Raw genomic sequence first — 19,021 nt, 5'->3', positions numbered from 1 at the left:
CGGATTCTCACCTCCATCCGCCCCAGCGTGCTCTCCGACTGGAAGAGCACCCATTCATTTATAGATCAACTTTATGGAACCAATAAAGTCATTTATGTCTTAGCTGTCCCCTGGGTAAGCTATACTCTTTTGCATTAACACAGCAAATGTCAACTTTTTTGTTCCTTAAAACATGGCACTCCAGCCTGGCTGTTCCAACATATATTCCCTCTGAGTTCATGAGGCAGAACTCTCTCTTCCTGACTCCCTTCTTCCATCTATCTCTATCCTTTGCTCTTTCCCTGGTTCCCCAGTTCCAATTCTATTGCTTTAGTTCAATACCTTATGTTCCCTAACAGGAGCCCAGCTACACATGTCAACCTATTTCTTAAGCACAATTTTCTCTTGCAGGTTTAACCAAGCTAGGGCTCTGAAATGTCTATTTTTCATTGCACTCTAATTTAAAAATTATTCATGACTTCATTTAATAGTGTAAATTTTGAATTCACCAAAGCAACATTCTTAGGCCTTTCATCCCTACATTTTCTTACACTTCAGGTTTCTTACTTTTTCCCCTTTGCTTTTTTATTTAGATTTAAGCCAGCGTCTTTGCAATATTTAGGAACTGCTTAAAAAGATGGGAACTGGTGGACAGAGAAAGGCGGCATAAGAATGCTGTTAGAAAACTACCTGAACTCACCAGAAGAAAGGGAAATCATTCGATTTGCTGAGAGAATACAATTAAAATGCTCATAAGTCACTTCCAAAACAGTTTGCTAGTAGTCTGGCTACTCTTCAGTCTTTCTTTCCTTGACTTGGGTGATACTCTGCATGATTTAGAAATGTCAGGAAGGTCACTGAAAATTGAATCTCCTATATATATGGTAGACATTATCTTCTAAGATGATTTCCTTTCAATGGGTGGCTTCAACATTGAAAAACATAGGTAACATATACACAATAGATGATTCATTGATATTACATGACAATACACTAAAATGACATTATCTTGTTTCCAAACTTTATGGCCAACCTTTATTTAAGAAAATGTTAGCCTTTAATTTTAAATTGAGTAAAGCACACCTCTTCCTAGTATTTCTGCCTTTAATGTCTTAAGTGATTTATATGCAGAGTGTCATCTAGAAGTCAACATTCTGTCAGAAGGCTGCTAAGAGGTTTTGACAAAGCACAGAATGTACAATAATCACAAACGATATTTTACCCAACATGATGTGGTGTTTGAGAGCATGAAGAGCACTTGTCCAAATGGTCTTATTTCATTCTAATTCACCATGAGAGGCTGAGTATTATAATTTACATTTTATAGAGGGAAAACTAGGGTTTGGGCAAACTGGCCAAGTTTACAAGGCCCGTGAATCATAGCTCCTGGTCTCAAATCCAGGTCACAAGGCCCTAAGCTGCGGGCTGTTTTTACTATGAAAAATTTTGGCAAAACTAATCTGCTAAAAAAAAAAAAAGAAAAAATCTGGCCTGCTGCCTGTTACTGTACCACTTATGAGCTTAAAGGGATTTTTACATTTTTTAATGATTGGGGGAAAAAAAGAAAAGAAGAATATTTTGTGACATGTGAAAATCATCCTAAATTCACATTTCAGTGTCCACAAATAAAGTTTTATTGGAATACAGTCACAGCCATTTGTCTGTGTATTGCCTATGGCTGCTTCCACTTGCACTAGCAGGGCTGAGTGATTACAACAGAGACTGTGTGGCCAGCAAAGATTAAAATATTTACTCTCTGGCCCTGTATAGGAAAAGTTTGCCAACCCCTGTACCGTACTGTTAAGTACTATTGGTACTATTACTAGTAACAGTACTATTAATAGTATGTAATAGTATTACTAAGTACTATGAAATATTGTACTGTACTCTTAAGAGATTCCTAGGCAATATGAAAGAATGACGTTCTTTTCTAGTATAAATCTATTGAAGTTACTCATAAGTCTGTTCCAAAACAAACATAACCCTTTTTTTTTTTTCTTTTTGTCAAAGGGGCAACTGCTTCACAACACTTAGAGGGCACAGTCATTCAGTTAGGGTCTCAAAGGAAGAACCCTTCCTTTTCATAGCCATTCCTCCAGAGTGGCAAAGAGAGTCAGCAGCCAGCCGGGATCCAGTGGTCAACTCAGAAAGCGGGTATGGTAAAATTACTCATTAATGAACAATAGAGAAATGGGCATTCCCAGCCCAGCAACTGACATACTGCTTCAGTGGCACCCACAGGCGTTGGATGACGTACATAGCTCAGGCCGTCTGTCTCTGCTCAGCGAAGCAGCCCAAACCTGCCACAGTTACCATACGTCAGACCCGCCCTGCTCCCCGACGTGGTTCTCATGGAGGAGAGCTAAACAGGTGGCCCAGATATCTCCCTCTGTTTTCTTGCTAGTTTTCTCTGGCCTACAATTTACGACTGATCAAGGTGATGAACGTGAACCTGGAGCTACCGCTCATGTTTAATTGCGCTAGTTCCAGCTCTCTCTAGCCACTAAGCTAGAAGTTTAACATGCAATTAAAGAACTAAATGCTTCTTTTGGAAAAGCAAAAGGTCCTTTGAAAAGAGCTCAGGGAGACGCAGAAGTATAGTAAAGCGTTGTTGGAGTTCTTGCACTGAGTCTGAAGCAAAGACAAAGATTGGTCATTACTGACATAATAGATGGAAAAAATCCAGACTTTGGGGTTTTTAGATAAGTCAATATGAAATGACATTCTTTGGTGTCACTAAGCTGAACTCCTTTGTCTTCTAAAGAAGCATTTCTAATGCCAGATGTAGTCAGCCAAGCTAAGTTCCCTATCTTTTTAGTTCTATGGAAAAACATATCAAGTTCTCTTACGAGCACTTTCCTGGAAATTAGATGAGAAAGAAAAAAATGTAACAATGTAACAAATCATTGTGATGTTGTTGTATTGTCCACAGATAAGTGATGGATTTGATCCTGTGTCTGAAACTAAGTAGGTAACGGTATCTACAATATAGACCATGCGAAAAGCTTGTGACCCTTTAACTGCACGGAAGAGCATAGCAACTAAGTAGGAGGAAACAGATCTCAAGTTCAACACCGTAAAACTTAAATAAATGTAAAAGGAGTCAAACTTTTACTTGGCCTCATTGCCTTGGTAAAAGAAAGCTTCGTGTATCCACCTAATTCAATAAAACAGTCGTAGCAAAAGAAAGGCAAAATACTTTTAAGGCACACAAAAATATTTCGCTGGTGTAGTCAACGTGATTAAGTGATGGAGATTAGATCTATCACTGATGAAAACTGTATTTATAGAGTTATTTTTTAGACACTATACCCCTAGACGTGAATCCTAACGTGCACTATGGTTGGCCAGAGAATTGTGACCACAGAGTAAACAGATCTTGATTTCAGAGAATGAACGTTCCTACTGACATTGTGTAACTGCCCATTTCAAGATTAAGGCTCAGTGCCCATTGTATTAACACCGATCATCAATACTGTGATATCAATTAAGCCAATCTTTATAAGAATACGAAGGGCTGTTTTTCTCAGGCAATGTAAATATCTGCTACCAACAAGCACTAGTGAAATAAACATGTAATCATTATTGTTTCTGAAATTCTGATAGAAATCACAAAACATTCATGCAGAAGGGCAAGGTCTTCCAGGAGCCTAGGAGCAGACTTTTGGCTACAAAGAGCCTAGCCCAGGTTAATGGCTTATGGAGTATGTCAGTGTTGGGTCTTATCACTAAACCAACTAGTAGAGCTGGATCAACCACAGTGCAGAGAGCTGAGTTTTGGTCAGCCTGCATTACCCAAACCTCTGGGTATTCAGCCAGTCATCTTACAGAAAGGGAAGGAGCACTGTCCTCAGATCCAGCCACCATGGGTATTGCCCTGGCATCATCTCTCAGCATTGCTGCCTGAGGGAGTGGGTATGAGCAATACCCTCCCATGGCTCAGACTTGGGTGGAACTAAAGCTTCAGCCAGGCCCAATCACTGAGGTCTCTCTCGGGGAGCTTCTCTCTGCAGGGTCTGGCTCTTGCCCATGTGGACAATGGCTCCCGAGAAGTATCTTCCAGGGACCCTTTGTCTTTCAAGCTTATCTTGCCCCACACCCTTGACCCCATAGAGCACCTCCCTGGGTCAGGGATGATGACTGAATTAAGACTTTTTTTTTAATTGCATTTTAGGTTTGGGGGTACATGTGAAGAACATACAAGATTGTTGCATAGGTACACACATGGCAGTGTGATTTGCTGCCTTCCTCCCCATCCCCTATATCTGGCATTTTTCCCCATGCTATCTCTCCCCATCTCCCCACCCCGCACTGTTCCTCCCCTATTTCCCCCCGACAGACCCCAGTGTGTGATGCTCCCCTCCCTGCGTCCATGTGTTCTCATTGTTCAACACCCGAATTAAGACTTTTAGAGTCCACTAAGCACAGGCGTGCCCCTCCCATATGAAAATCCAAGTAAAATAACACTAAAGCATGAATGGAGTCAGGATAAGAAATCCCCAAGTGTTCTGATTTTCTCATGGTGAAGATCCCAGTGCTTTTCTTTTTCATGATATATCTGATTCTCTTTTCTCTAGAAAGTCTCACTTTTTGGTATCATGATGCCATGGGCACAGACTCAGTCATCAGGCCAATGGCAGCACTCTCTCTGGACAGTCTGACCTGGTCCCTCTTTTTGAGTAAGACTGAGAGTTTGGTTTGTTTGAAGCCACCCCAAAACCAATAGAATCTCACCCTGGTCAAGAAATCTCACAAGGCCAGGCGCGGTGGCTCACACCGGTAATCCCAGCACTGTGGGAGGCCAAGGTGGTGGATCACCTGAGGCCAGGAGTTTGAGACAAGCCTGGCCAACATGGTGAAACCCTGCCTCTACTAAAAATACAAAAAAGTTAACTAGGCATATTAGTGCATGCCTATAGTCACAGCTGCTCTGGAGGCTGAGGCACAAGAATCGCTTAAGCCTGGTAGGTGGAGGTTGCAGTGAGCCAAGATCATGCCACTGCACTCCAGCCTGGGCACCAGTGTGAGACTCAGTCTCAAAAAAAAAAAAAAAAGGGGCAGGGAGGGGAAGAAAGGAGAGAGAGAGAAAAGAGAGAAAGGGAAGGAGGGAGGGATCAAAAAAAAAAAAAAAAAAAAGAAAGAAAGAAAGAAAGAAATCGCACATCCCCGCCTCTATCAGGGTCACCAAATGAAGACAGCAATGTCGAGTCTTGTTTTTATCTGCAAGGAACTCCTGCATTGCAGCACTTACAGACACAACTTATGCTGTCTCTTGGTGCCCACACAGCTTTCAGATGATGGCAGATTATTGGCCAACCATTCCTCCCCCAACCCCAGCTGCTCTCTCTTTTCTCCCTCATCTCACCATGAAAACTTCATTTTGCCTGGTACCCCCATTAGAGGGTTAATTTCATTTTTGAGCATCTACAATCCAGCAACCTATTATTGGGGTTAGTCCCATTCCTTATCACTTAATGGTCACCATCAGTTTTAACTGATTGTGTATGTAAAAGAGTCTAAGTGCCTGAGACCAAAAAAATGTATATTTTGCTTCTGCTTCATAGTCACCCAGAGAGCCTATTGGTGATGGTTGGTCATATACATGGTCTCAGCCCAGTCACTGATGAAAGCAGCAAAGTTAGGCCTTGTGCTGAAAAGACAGCTGGACTTGCCCAGGGGGATCTTCCTCTCCTTTGTAGCATCAGGTGACTAGCTTGCCAAAGAAGCTCCTGAACATCGTTATTCAGCCCAGTGCTTCCTTGTCTAAAACAAGAGCCACACAGTGACAACAGTGAACTCACAAGTGCACAGGATTCCAAAATGTTGACCACCGACCCCTACCCCACCAAGTATCCCACTGTGTTGGCAAAGTGCTCTTTCCTTTCCCACTGTACAGGCTGTGCTCTGGGGGATCTCCCAGCACTCATGGGTGTCTGGTTACCCAGGATGTGCTTGGTTGCCATGGTAACCTCCAGCTTCTCTGTGTGGACCATTCTTCCACAGGCTTGAGGAGACCACAGGGCAGAGGCTCCCTAGGGCTGCTCCACCTGCAGACAGCCTTAGGAGAAGCCACGATAATGCACAGTAGGACCCAGCACACAGGTGCTCCCTCTGCACGCCGGGTCTGGGGTGTTCCCATCCTTTCTTCCTAAGATGGGATGCACTTAGGTGGCCACATTGCTTTTTCAAAGGCTCTTCTTCAAGCTTTCATCCTCATATCACACACATGCCCACACTCAAATCACATTTGCCTTTTTAAAAATTCAAAATTAATTTTGTATTATCCCATGTAACAGATGTTCAAAGAGTTGCCGTTTTCTTATCATTAAATGAAATCTGCCTAGAAGATTAAGATTGTTCCAAAACAGTGAGTGTTTTAATAAACACATATACAAACAAAAGCAATTTTAAAATGTACTTCTGGATCCTTTTAGAAAACCCGATTTCAAATCAGAAATACTCATTTTTGCCCCCAGAGCAAAGTTCCAGAATACTATTTCTCCTTTTACTTGCCATTTTCCATCTGGCTCTGAACTTGAGAATAGAATCCTCAATCTTGGCATACAAGGTAAAGTGGAATTTGCCACTGAAGCTTTCACAGCTCAATTTATCTGGCGCCATGGACCAGGCAGGAATTAAACTCGGCCAACCAGTAACAATTCTGCAGCCACAGTACTGGACACATACCCTGGAGAAGCTGTGGACATGATCGTGCTTAAGATGCTGGGAATGTCAGTCAAGGGCCTGATTTCAGAAAGAGTACATTAATATTCAAATCCCTGAGCCATGCCCACACTGTGGGAGTCAGGCCTAACCAGATCCCAAGGTCTGCAGTTTACCCGGCCAGTTTGCTGTGTCTTACGGGCATTAGAGGGTAGATGAGAACTTTCCACGATCTGGACACCTGCACTGGAAGACTTTCTTCTGTGTATTTTTTAATTCTGTGACAACAGGCATCAACAAGACATGTTATCAGATGGGTCCTCCCTGTGTGCACCTTCATAGAGATTTTTCTCTTTTTTTCTAAAAGAATGAGGATGCCTCTGAATGTTACTCTATACAACAGTCATGTCCCCAGTCTTTCATAAGTAACACAGTAACAATACAAGCACCCTATTCCCACATCATAAACACACATATACATACACACAGGCACATGCATCCACACACAGACACACACACAGTTACACACATACAGACACATGCATACACACAGACACATGCATATGCACACACAGACACATGCATACGCAGACACATACACACAGTTACATGCATACAGGCACATATATACACAGACACATGCATACACACAGACACATGCATACACAAACACATACACAGACACATGCATACACACAGATACACATACACAGACACATACATACATATGCACACACATGCATACACACATGCATGCACATACAGACATATGCATACACGCACATACACACACATGCACACCCAGAGACACATGCATACACACAGATACACACACAAGCATACACACAGACAAAGACACATGCATACACACACATAGATACACAGACACAGACACACACACACACACACACACGAAGATACACACACACACGAAGATACACACAAACATATTTATCCTTCCCAATCAAGTATGAGCAGTGCCACAAAAGTAAATTTCCAGAAATCAAAGGCTTAAAATTGGCTTCCTCCCTGCTTGCGCTGTGGCGTTATTTTTTAAACGTACCGTACACTTCCCCGAACCCACAGGCAATAGCCTTTCTTTCAGTATTTGGTACCCTGGACTCAGAGGACCAGGTTTTGCCCCTAGATGAGCAATGTAGTAGCTTCCTCCACCCCTTTTTAAAAAAAATGATAAAGTTTATTTTTTAGAGCAGCATTAGCTTCATGGCAAAATAGAGCATCAGTACAGAGAGTTCTCATTTACCCCCATCCCACGCATGCACGGCCACCCCCACAAGTGATATGCCAAACCATAGTGCTACATCTGTGGAAATGGATGAGTCTGTACTGAGACATTACCATCACCCCAGAGTCCATTGTTTACAATGTTGTGGTACATTTTATGTATTTGGACAAATGTATAAAGGCATGGATCCACCATTATAGAATCATACAGGATAGTCCCACTGTCCTAAAAATCCTCCGTGCTCTCCCAATTCATCCTGCGTCCTCCCAACCCCAGCAACCACTGATCTTTTTACTGTCTCCACAGTTTTGCCTTTTCCAGAATGGCATATAATTGGAGTCTTACAGTATGTAGCCTTATCAAATTGACGTATTTTACTTAGTAATATGCATTTAAGTTTCCCTCATATCTTTTTATGGCTTGAGAGCTCACTTTTTTAAGCACCAAACACTAATTCATTTTCTGGAGGAACCACTATTTATCCATTCACCTACTGAAGGACACCTTGGTTGCTTCCAAGTTTTGTCAATTATGAATAAAGCCACTATAAATATCTGTATGCAGGTTTTTGTGTAGTTTTCAATTCATTTGGGAAAATATGATATGTTAAGATTACATTTAGTCTCCCAAGACACTGCCAAACTGTCTTCCCAAGTGGCTGGACCGTTTTGCATTCCACTAGCAAGGAACAAGAGTTCCTGTTGCTCCACATCTTCACCAGCATTTAGTGTTGTCAATGTTTTGCATTTTGGCCATTCTAAAGGATGTACACTGGTATTTCATTGTTGTTTTAATTTGCAATTCCCTAATGACATGTGATTTGGGACATATTTTTGTATGCTTGTTTTCCATCTGTACCTCTTCTTTGGTGAGGTGTCTGTTCAGGTCTTTTGGGCATATTTTAAATCAGGTTGTTTTCTTATTGTTGATTTTTAAAAGTTCTTTGTAAATTTTAGATAATAATTCTTTATCAGATGTGTCTTCTGTAAATATTTTCCCCCAGTCTGTGGCTTGTCTTCTCATTATCTTGGCATTGTCTTTTTCAGAGCAGAAGTTTTTAATGTCACCGACGTCCAGCTTCTCAATAACTTCTTTCATAGACCATGTCTTTGGCGTTCTATCTAAAATATCTATTGCCATATCCAAGGTCATCTAAGTCTTCTCCTTCTAGGAATTTTATAGTTTTGCATTTTACATGAGATCTGTGACCGATTTTGAGTTAATTTTTGTGAAAGGTGTAAGATCTGTATTTAGACTTTTTTTTTTTTTCCTGTGGATGTGCAGCTATTCCAACACCATTTGTTGAAAAGACCCTCTTTGCTCCACTGGTTTGCCTGTGCTCTTTTGTCAAGGATCAGTTAGCTGTATTTGCATAAGTCTATTTCTGGGCTCTCTATTCTGTTTCACTGATCTATTTGACTATTCTTTCACCAACACCACATTGTGTTGATTACTGTATAGAATTCACCACTGAACCCATCTGGTCCAAGTGCTTTCTGTCTGGGGAGGTTATTAACCACTGATTCAAATTATTTAATAGATATATACCTATTCAGACTGTCTATTTGCTCTTGTGTGAGTTTTGGCAAATTCTATCTTTCAAGGAATTGGTTAATTTCATCTAGGTTATCAAATTTGTGGGCATAGAGTCGTTCATAAAATTCCTTCATTATCCTTTATTATCCTTTCAGCATCCATGAGATTGCTAGTGACATCCCCTCTCTCATTTTGGATAGTAGTGATTTGTGTTCTTTCTCTTTTTTCTTAGTTAGCCTGCCCAGAGACTTATGGAATTTATTGATCTTTTCAAAGAACCAACTTTTGTTTCTATTTATTTTCTTTATTGATTTCCTATTTTCAATTTTATTAATTTTTACTCTAATTTTAATTATTTCTTTTCATAGGCTTACTTTGGATTTAATTTGCTTTTTTTCTACTTTTTTAAAATGGAAACTTAAATGAGTGATTTCAGATCTTCTGCATTCAGTGTCATAAGTTTCCCTGTAAGCATTTCTTTTATTGTATCCCACAATTATAATAAGCTGTGTTTTCATTTTCATTTATTTCAAAACATTTTTCCACTTATCTTGAGATTTCTTCTTTGACCCATGATATTTACAAGTGTGTTGTTTAATCTCCAAGTATTTTGGCATTTTCCAGCTATCTTTGTTACTGATTTCTAATTTAATTTGTTATTTAAGAGCAAACATTGTAGGGCTTATATTCTTTTTTTTTTTTTTGAGACAGAGTCTCACTCTGTCACCCAGGCTGGAGTGAAGTGGCGTGATCTCAGCTCACTGCAACCTCCACCTCCCAGATTCAAGTGATTCTCCTGCCTCAGCCTCCCAAGTAGCTGGAACTACAGGCACATGCTACCACACCTGGCTAATCTTTGTATTTTGAGTAAGGACAGGGTTTCAGCATGTTGGCCAGGCTGGTCTTGAACTCCTGACCTCAAGTGGTCTGAGGATTTCTATTCTTTTAAGCATCCTATGGTATGTTTTATGACCTGGAATGCAGTCTGTCTTGATTAATACTCCACGTGGGCTTAAGAAGAATAAGTAATCTGCTGTCATTTCCTCACCTTTTTCAACAAACAATTTGAACTCCATAGTCTCTGCTTTAATAATTCCAGTGCCCATTCCAACCTACACCATCATCAGTTCTAGACTGTACCTCTACACTAAATGACGTTAGATGGTTTCACTTTAAGTCTTAGCTGTTTTCATCATTTCACTGGTTCCCTTGCTAGCATCAGGAAAACTAACTACCAGCCACACACTTGTCTCCAGCAACACCCACCAACCACACCCTGCTCCCCTGTCCTTACCCCCATTAAGCCCAGTAGCAGAGAGAGGAGCTGTGAGGTAGTTGCCTTTTAGATAAATGAGGTGCTACTGCATGTGCACTGTGGTCTTCTCTGCAGTAGAAAAATGTCCAAGGAAGGTCAGCATCACTGACAGAAAATAAATGCAAGGCTACATCTCACCGGCTCATCCATAAGCAATTCCTTCAGCTCTAGCAGGCTCTTCACAACTTGCTTTTAACCGAAATCCAGCTCTACCCTCCCTGAAGCATGCACCTAGGGCCCCAGTCAGGGAAAAAAAAAAACTAAACTAAACCAGACAGAGGATAATTAAGGAGGCAAAAAGCCTAAACCATAATATTTTAATTAAATTGTTTTATTTTAGCCATAGCACTCCTGCTTTATTTCAGTCATACATCAATAGTGGGAAATAATAGCCGTGTTTCATTATGAATTGAAAGATAATTCATTTTATGTGCCCTTCCTAATAAAATGGCACTATATTAAGGCCCAAAATGTTTACTATGGCCCAGTAAAATATGGGGTTGTTCTGTGAGCTATTTCTTAAGACAGAAAATTATTCCAGAAAGCTACTAGTTCAAAAAGTCTATAGCAGTGCCAAAGTTTCAATAGTCTCTTTAAACTTGAATCTATGCAATTGAAGATAATACTGCATCTAGTCTGGCGGTTGCACATTTCAAGACATTCATGTTTCTATTTACCTGGAAGTTCTTATTCTTGGCATCACACAGAATTTTCTGGAACTAGTTAAGTAAAGAAAGCAAAGCCCAGCAGCTCTCAGAACTGGGTCCCCAAGCTGAGGGTCATTAGGGTGCATGTCAGTGTGCCAACTCCAATGTCCATGCCTAGGGAATGCACATCTTCCCAAAAGAAATGAAGCACAGATAATACTTGATCCTCAACTTTATCCCCATAAATTTTTTTTAGGAACTTGAGTTTTTTATCAAATGCTCACATCCTACAGAGAAATAAAGTGCTTCGTTTTCAAGGTGCAGGAAGTTCGTCAATGCTGGGAGCAGGCACACACTTGTAATTTTATTCTCAGGGATCCCAGCAGCCAACTAAAACTAGACAAGGACAAAACTCCACTCAAAGTATTCTGAAAGTTAGCGGATGCCCCATATTTTATTATTCCAAATGTGCATTCACTTGCCTGAGTGCTGGCCATGAGCACTCAGTGAACACTTGTGGTACAGCAAGTGATGTCCTAGACAAGTTACTATGAAGACTCTGAGAAAAAGTATCCCCCACTGTCCTCAACAAGCCTGCAATCCCATGGCTGCCAGCTCTTACCATGCAACAACGCTGTGCCAAGTGCATTGAACCACACAAAAACCCTGTGAGCAAATGCTGCTTCCCACTTTACATGTGAAGTAACTGAGTCTAGTTTTACTTTACCCGTGAAGTAACTGAGTCTAGTTTTAGGACTACCTAAACAGAGAGGGACAGGTACAACGAATCTGCTGGCATTTAAAGAAAGTAGATCAGCTTCTGCATAAGCAATAAGAGATGGTATCATGAGGAAGAAAGAAACATTTGTCCTGACATTTCTCAAAGACTGCATAGGTTTTGCAAGACAGAGATTCAAGGGCATTGTGAGTGCAGTGGTTCGTGCCTGTAATTCCAACACTTTGGGAGGCCAAGGTGGGAGGATTGCTTGAGCCCAGGAATTCAAGACCAGCCTGGGCAACATAGCAAGACCCCATCTCTGTTTTAAAAGGAGAGCGAGAAAGAGAAATCCAAAAGCAAAGGCATTTCAGTTTGCAAGGTCAGCATGGGAGAGGGTCTGAAGACAGAAACACACAAGGTAAGATTGGGGGATGGCACCTAGACCGGCCTAGGATCATAGGATTTGAAAAAATATGTGTTTGGAAAACTGGTGCTAATTTGTAGGGACTTAGAATTTGAGGCTAAGGAGAAGGACCAAGAAAGGAATAATACGAGCGGTATTATTGATAGACCCATCATTGCACTTAAAAGGCTCTTCAGTCTTTAGGATTGAATTTTTAAAGATAATTTTCACTTGGCAAAACCAAAAGGTCATTATACAACCGTCAAGCACTTTGAAATGATTCCGTTAAAAAAAAAAAAAAAAACAGAATAAATCCCTACTGGAATTTCAATAGCATGTAGTAGTAAACTATGTGTCCAGCAAAATCATAAAACAAGAGGTTTATTATAGGAGATATTCTTAGAGATATTAAGAAATATAATGTACAAAATAATTAAAATTTTCTCCAAGCAAAACCAATGATCCTTTAGAGATGAACAGAAGGAAAATAAGAAATGTTTCTTTCCAAAGTTGCTACCAAGGCTTCTGAGATTTCTTCAGGATAAAGTCACTAAGATTTGCTTCTGAGGTCAATCTTGCCAACCTTTCCAACAAGCGTTGTAGGAAGGAACACTGGCTAGGGCTCCAGTACTGGTTTGGCTCCTATCCCATTTTCGGTCCTTCTGTAACTCCCTTTACTCAATTCCAAGTACGTCTGTGCACGGACAATGAGACGGAAGCATGCTCAATGCGAAAGCACAAATTATGTATTGAGAAATCACTACAATGCCAAAATTTTTTAGAATTATATATATATATATATATATATATATATATATATATATATTTAAGAACTCGCTGTGTTAGGGAAACTGTTTACATATTGAGGTGTTCCTCTTTTTTCGACTGGAACAATAAAAGAAAAATTTGATATGGCCTTGGTTTCTTTTGTGTGTTTGTCTGTGTCCAAAGAAGTCGGCCTTTTCTGCAAGTGAGAGCATGAATTGTTTCAAAGCATGACACTCTGCCCCATGGCCACTCAAGATAATCAGGCATCTCAGGCAGAACCCAAAGACAGTACCATGGGTTTGGAGTGATCTTCTCTCTCCCTCCCTCCCACTCTTCCTCTCTCTCCATCTTTCTCTCCCTAACTCGCTCACTTCCTCTCCTCGTCCTTCCTCTCCCTCTCCTTTCTCTTTCCCCATCTCTCCCCCCACGTTCTGCCTATGGCCAGATCCCAGCAATGGGCCAGCTCCACTCCTACCCACACCTGCTGACCCAAGTGGGACCCCTTTGATACCTGTTGCACCTCATGGAACTTAGGGAGTTGCAGTGCAGTTGATCCTGCCCCTTGTCACAGCTCTAAGAGTCTTAATGAAAGGAGTTGGATTGTTTGTGATAAAGTCCCATGTTGGACTAAAGAAACCTTCTGTGAGAGTTTTTCATGTTCTCAGGGTTCCATTTTGCATGGGTTGGCTTTGCCCAACTCCAGCACCTCGGCTCTGCTCTGACTCCTCCACGCCGGGGAATCTAGGGCTGGTGGCTAAGCCAGCTCTCCCTCTCTACCGAAGCTTGCAGGAAGCCAAGCTTTAAAATGACCCATGAGCCGCCTCACACTGTAACATGTATAAAAGTCATTTAAAAATGTGCCAAGGATAAATTCTTTCCCAGAAGTTAGTGCTTGGTGAAACAAACCCTGGGACATGGTCTGTACTTCGTCCTGCTTTTCCTAATGTGCTCCTCCCATATTGCTGCTGTGCCTGGTGGAATTACTACCCTGTCCTCTGTGTCCCCCAGCCCCTGTGTGTCTGTCCCACTTGGCACCCATCAAGCCCCACACAAGCCTGTGGAGATGCATCCAAGGAAGGGCTCCATCCCTGCTTCTCTCTGGGCCCTGGGGCCACCTTCCACATTACCCCCAAGGGATTGTCCAAAGTAACTCCCTGGTCAAAACTATACTGGCACTTCTTTGTCTATTCTGGTGGTTTTCAAACTAAGCTGCAGAAACTGTGCTCTGACAGAAAGCTTAAGCAGTAGCTCAATATTTAAGGCAGACAAGGTGGAGAGCTTGGTTGCGGGAGGGGTGGAGGCTCAGAGCCCTGCCCCTCAAATGCCACTGCCCCAAGACCCCTGCTGTTGGAGCACATGTTGATGAATGCTCACTGCTGTGCTGCATTCAGTCCAAAGACCTCAGCTGAGCCTCTCAGCATCAGCAGGCTGTGGGCCCTGGACCCCTCTGCAGACCAAAACTCTCCCCTTCTAGCCTACCTTATCAAATGTCCACATTCCCTAGACAGGGATCACCCTCTCAGACCACCTTAGCTTTGACAATATTGTTCCTTTCTTTCCAGAATGTGAATCCAGAGCCATCCAGGAAACTTGGACATCCTTCCCTAACTCCCCCGGGGAGCCAGTAGGTTTCCAAGTATGGGTCTTCAGAGGCTGAAATTGGTGATTGTGGGACTATTTATACCATAGAAATTGGCAAATACTACCAATTACAGCTTCTATTTTTCCAGAGACCCTGTTGCTAAACATTTACCAAAACAAACCAGAGATGATTCTGAAAGATGGTGGAGACATAACTTCAAGGGTTCTCTCATTGTCCACATTGCCTAGAGGGAGAAATAGCTAGACCAGAACATAGGCAGTGGCTATTGGTGTGACTGGGCAGCCAGGGTCTTGGAAGAAGCACAGTTTGGGATGATTGGTATCAATAAATTCGTAATGAAGACACTTAGGAATGAGCACGGGGTCTGCAGATACCTGTGGTCCATGCAAATGCTCACCAGTAAGTCTTTATTGTGGAGAAGGGTCCTGATCATTTAGAAGAAGGCCCTGCTGCCTATGACTGTCAATCACCAACCTTCCCAACCATCACTGCGCTTGCTTGGGAACCCAGCAGCAAAGGGACCGTGATTTCAGGATGGATCCCATTCAAGAGCTCACAACACAGACAGCCCCTTCTCCAAGGCTGACTCAGCTGTTACACCACGGAGTATTTAATTTTCCAATGCAGTACCCACATGTGAACCTTGAATTCTAGACCAATGTGGCAGCTACCTGGCAACCAGTTGTTTAGTTGGGACTCCATCACCCCAGCAATATAGTCTTGCTGGAAGAGACTCTTCCTCTGATTTGCTCTTTCCAACACCCTCACTTATACCAGCACCATCACACATAGGCCTAATGGTCACCTTTCTTACTGTTGCAGTATCAGACATGACACTGCTTCTGAACAAGGATTCACTTGATCACATTATTGATATCACTCCAGCAGGAGAAATAAGGCAATGACCAGGATCCTATGGGATTCACAAGCAAATCAGCTTTTCCTTGGCATGTCATGACTTTTGTCTTCTTGGGAGCACTTCCAGCGCCACCTGTGGAACTTCATATGGGTCCCATGATGTTATTCAGGTGTGCAGTATTGTACCAAACATGACATAAAATACACAAGAAACTTGAAAGATCAATTTTTCCTGAGATGCACAATTTCTTGGAGAAATGAACTGTTCACACAGAGAGGATGAGTATCACAGGGCATTTTAAGTGGATACTCACAACACTTGGGCTTACCACCATAGCAACAGGAGGTGGCTTTGAAATTAGTGCAGTGGTACAGTGTCTATGCAGTTATGATTAAATAGTGCACATTTATGGTTGCTTACATTTGTCTCACCTGAATGGCTCCCTATATGGTCTGTAAGTGTTTGTGTGCATAAGCTTTGATAATTTTTAACCTTTTATAGTAGATTTGTGTGTATTTTATGGAAGTAAAGGATAAAATAAACTAATATTTGCATATATTTTTGCATTCATGACATACCTAACTTCTCCTTAATTTTCAATATTTCTATACTATGCTGTTCATCTGCAAGTTTTTTCAAATTATTACAAATCTCCAAAAAAATTTTCAATATATTAATTAAAAAACATACGTGCATAAGTGGATCCATGCAGTTAAAACCCATGTTGTTAAGTGTCAACTGTATTTATGACACAACAGTCATGAGGCAAGTGTGACCAGGACAGTGACAGGGAAAGGACCCGATAGTTGGGGCCCTCCAAGCCACTGCAAGAACTTGGGCTCTTATTTTGAACGAGAAAGTGGACCCCACTGAAGTATTTGTGTGCAGAGGAGAGAAATGAACAGAAGCGAGGACTGGAAGAAACAGGAAGAAATTAGTTCAAGAAACAGGTGAGAAGGGTTTGGATTCAGAAGATGGTGAACATTCTTGATATCCATGGAAGGCATAGAGAGCCAGCTGGATTTGGTGAGAGAGGGGAGATGAAAAGGTATCAGGGTCACCACCTGTGGGGATCTGTCCTGCAGACCCTGACTCAACAACAGATGAGTAAAGTACACTGACATACAGATATTATGCTTTGCCAGTTTGACTGAGTGTCCAGGCTGCTTACAGACTCCCTGGAGAATGCTGTAAACAGTTGTGACTGCGGGCTCTCACCAGCCAGTGAGACTCACATTTATTCAGTGAAGTTTAATAACAGAGGCTCTAAGTAAACACACTTGTGGAGAAAGATTAAAGTCCAGGTTCCAGGCCTAAAGCAAACACCATTAGAGGGTAATCTCCCAGGTTGACCTCCCCCGGAGAGGGTCATCTGGCTTAAAGTTTAGTTTTAAGACCATATGAGTAAGCAAGTTATTCAGATAAACTCCTCCCCATACCCTAGCTATTTGCTTTTCTTATTAACTAAATGTAAAGGAGATTTAGGCTGCCTTCAGCCAAAACTTCTACCAAAACTATGCAAAAACTTCTCAGCCTTCCAAGAAGGTTCGTGATTATTCCTTAAAACTATCTCCAATATTTTTCCTTTAATATTTTCCTACCACCCTGAGTGAATCCCCACAAAAAGGGATGTCAGAGACAATGTCCAGGTGTTCAGAATGGTGTTTTCATTTGCTGGGGAAGCAGCAGGCTTGCCAAGGAACTGCCAAACTTTCACACACGATTCTGCAGCCCCCAAGAGACCAAGGCTTGAGTGTTCACTTGGAATCAGTATTTGACCAGCCCAGGAAGCTGGATGTGAAGGGAGGTTCAGGAGCAAGCCACATGGCCTCTGGAGTGACCAAGGGGTGAGGAGCTACCCCAGGAACCTCACTAAGATGCCCACAGCTTTATCATCCCTGCTGGGCACATTGTCCCCTTAACACTGACCACAGCTGTCCTCACACAGGAGCCATGAATGAATACGCAGAATGGGCTGACCTCTCACAGTTTGAAAAATGTGCCCATGCAGGCATGCAGTCAGACAGAATCAAATCTCCATCAGTCACAGAAATAATGATGAACTTCCCAGTTCATCCCGCTGTTGCTGGAGAGTTGGTGATAACATTGTAATGGCCACATGCAGAACAAGAAAGAAACAGAAGGAAGTTTCAAAATAGTTCCCCATAAGCAGCTTTGATTAAACTACAGATATGGTTTGGCTGTGTCCCCAACCAAATCTCATCTTGAAACATGGCTCCCATAATCCCCACATGTCAAGGGAGGGAGCTAGTGGGAGATAATTGAATCATGGGGGCAGTTTTTCCCCTGCTATTCTCATGATAGTGAATAAGTCTCATGAGATCTGATGGTTTTATAAAGGGCAGTTCCCCAGCACACAATCTCTTGCCTACTGCTATGTAAGATAAGGCTTTGCTCCTCCTTCACCTTCCACCATGATTGTGAGGCCTCCCCAGTCACGTGGAACTGTGAGTCCATTAGACCGCAAAGAGATACCATCACACGCTAATTAGAATGGTGATCATTAAAAAGTCAGGAAACAAGAGATGCTGGAGAGGATTTGGAGAAATAGGAATGCTTTTACACTGTTGGTTGGAGTGTAAATTAGTTCAACCATTGTGGAAGAAAGTGTGACGATTCCTCAAGGATCTAGAACCAAAAATACCATTTGACCCAGCAATTGCATTACTGGGTATATACCCAAAGGATTATAAATCATATACTATAAAGACACATGCACAAGTATGTTTATTGCAGCACTATTCACAATAGCAAATACATGGAACCAACCCAAATGCCAATCGATGATAGACTGGATAAAGAAAATGTGGCACATATACACCATGGAATACTATGCAGCCACAAAAAAGGATGAGTTCATGTCCTTTGCAGGGACATGGATGAAGCTGGAAACCATCATTCTCAGCAAACTAACACAAGAACAGACAACCAAACACTGCATGTTCTCGCTCATACGTGGGAGTCGAACAATGAGAACACATGGACCCAGGGAGGGAAACATCACATACTGGGGCCTGTAGGGGGATGGGGAGCTAGGGGAGGGATAGCATTAGGAGAAATACCTAATGTAGATGACAGGTTGATGGATGCAGCAAACCACCATGGTACATGTGTACCTATGTAACAAACCTGCAGGTTCTGCACATGTACCCCAGAACTTCAAGAAAAATAATAAAAATTACCCAGTCTCAGGTATGTCTTCATTAGCAGCATGAGAGTGGAGTAATACAACTATTGATTAAAATACTTGTGAATTGTCTTTA

At 41.9% G+C, this 19,021-nt stretch overlaps 1 protein-coding gene across 1 annotated transcript in view; it reads left to right on the top strand.

Annotated features, from left to right (window-relative positions):
* The window catches only part of KCNJ6 (potassium inwardly rectifying channel subfamily J member 6), a 298,664-nt gene extending 282,282 nt beyond the window's left edge, over window positions 1-16,382 (top strand). The window contains exon 5 of the mRNA XM_017526247.2: window positions 14,838-16,382. Within this exon, the coding sequence (XP_017381736.2) occupies window positions 14,838-14,932 (95 nt within the window). The 3' untranslated portion in view covers window positions 14,933-16,382. The remainder of the gene's footprint in view (window positions 1-14,837) is intronic.
* The last annotated feature ends 2,639 nt before the right edge of the window (window positions 16,383-19,021 follow it).

The sequence above is a fragment of the Cebus imitator genome, unplaced genomic scaffold (assembly GCF_001604975.1).
Source record: "Cebus imitator isolate Cc_AM_T3 unplaced genomic scaffold, Cebus_imitator-1.0 Scaffold41, whole genome shotgun sequence".
Classification (NCBI taxonomy): domain Eukaryota; kingdom Metazoa; phylum Chordata; class Mammalia; order Primates; family Cebidae; genus Cebus; species Cebus imitator.
Note: the sequence above shows the minus strand (reverse complement) of the source record. Positions and strands in the feature narration are given on the sequence as shown.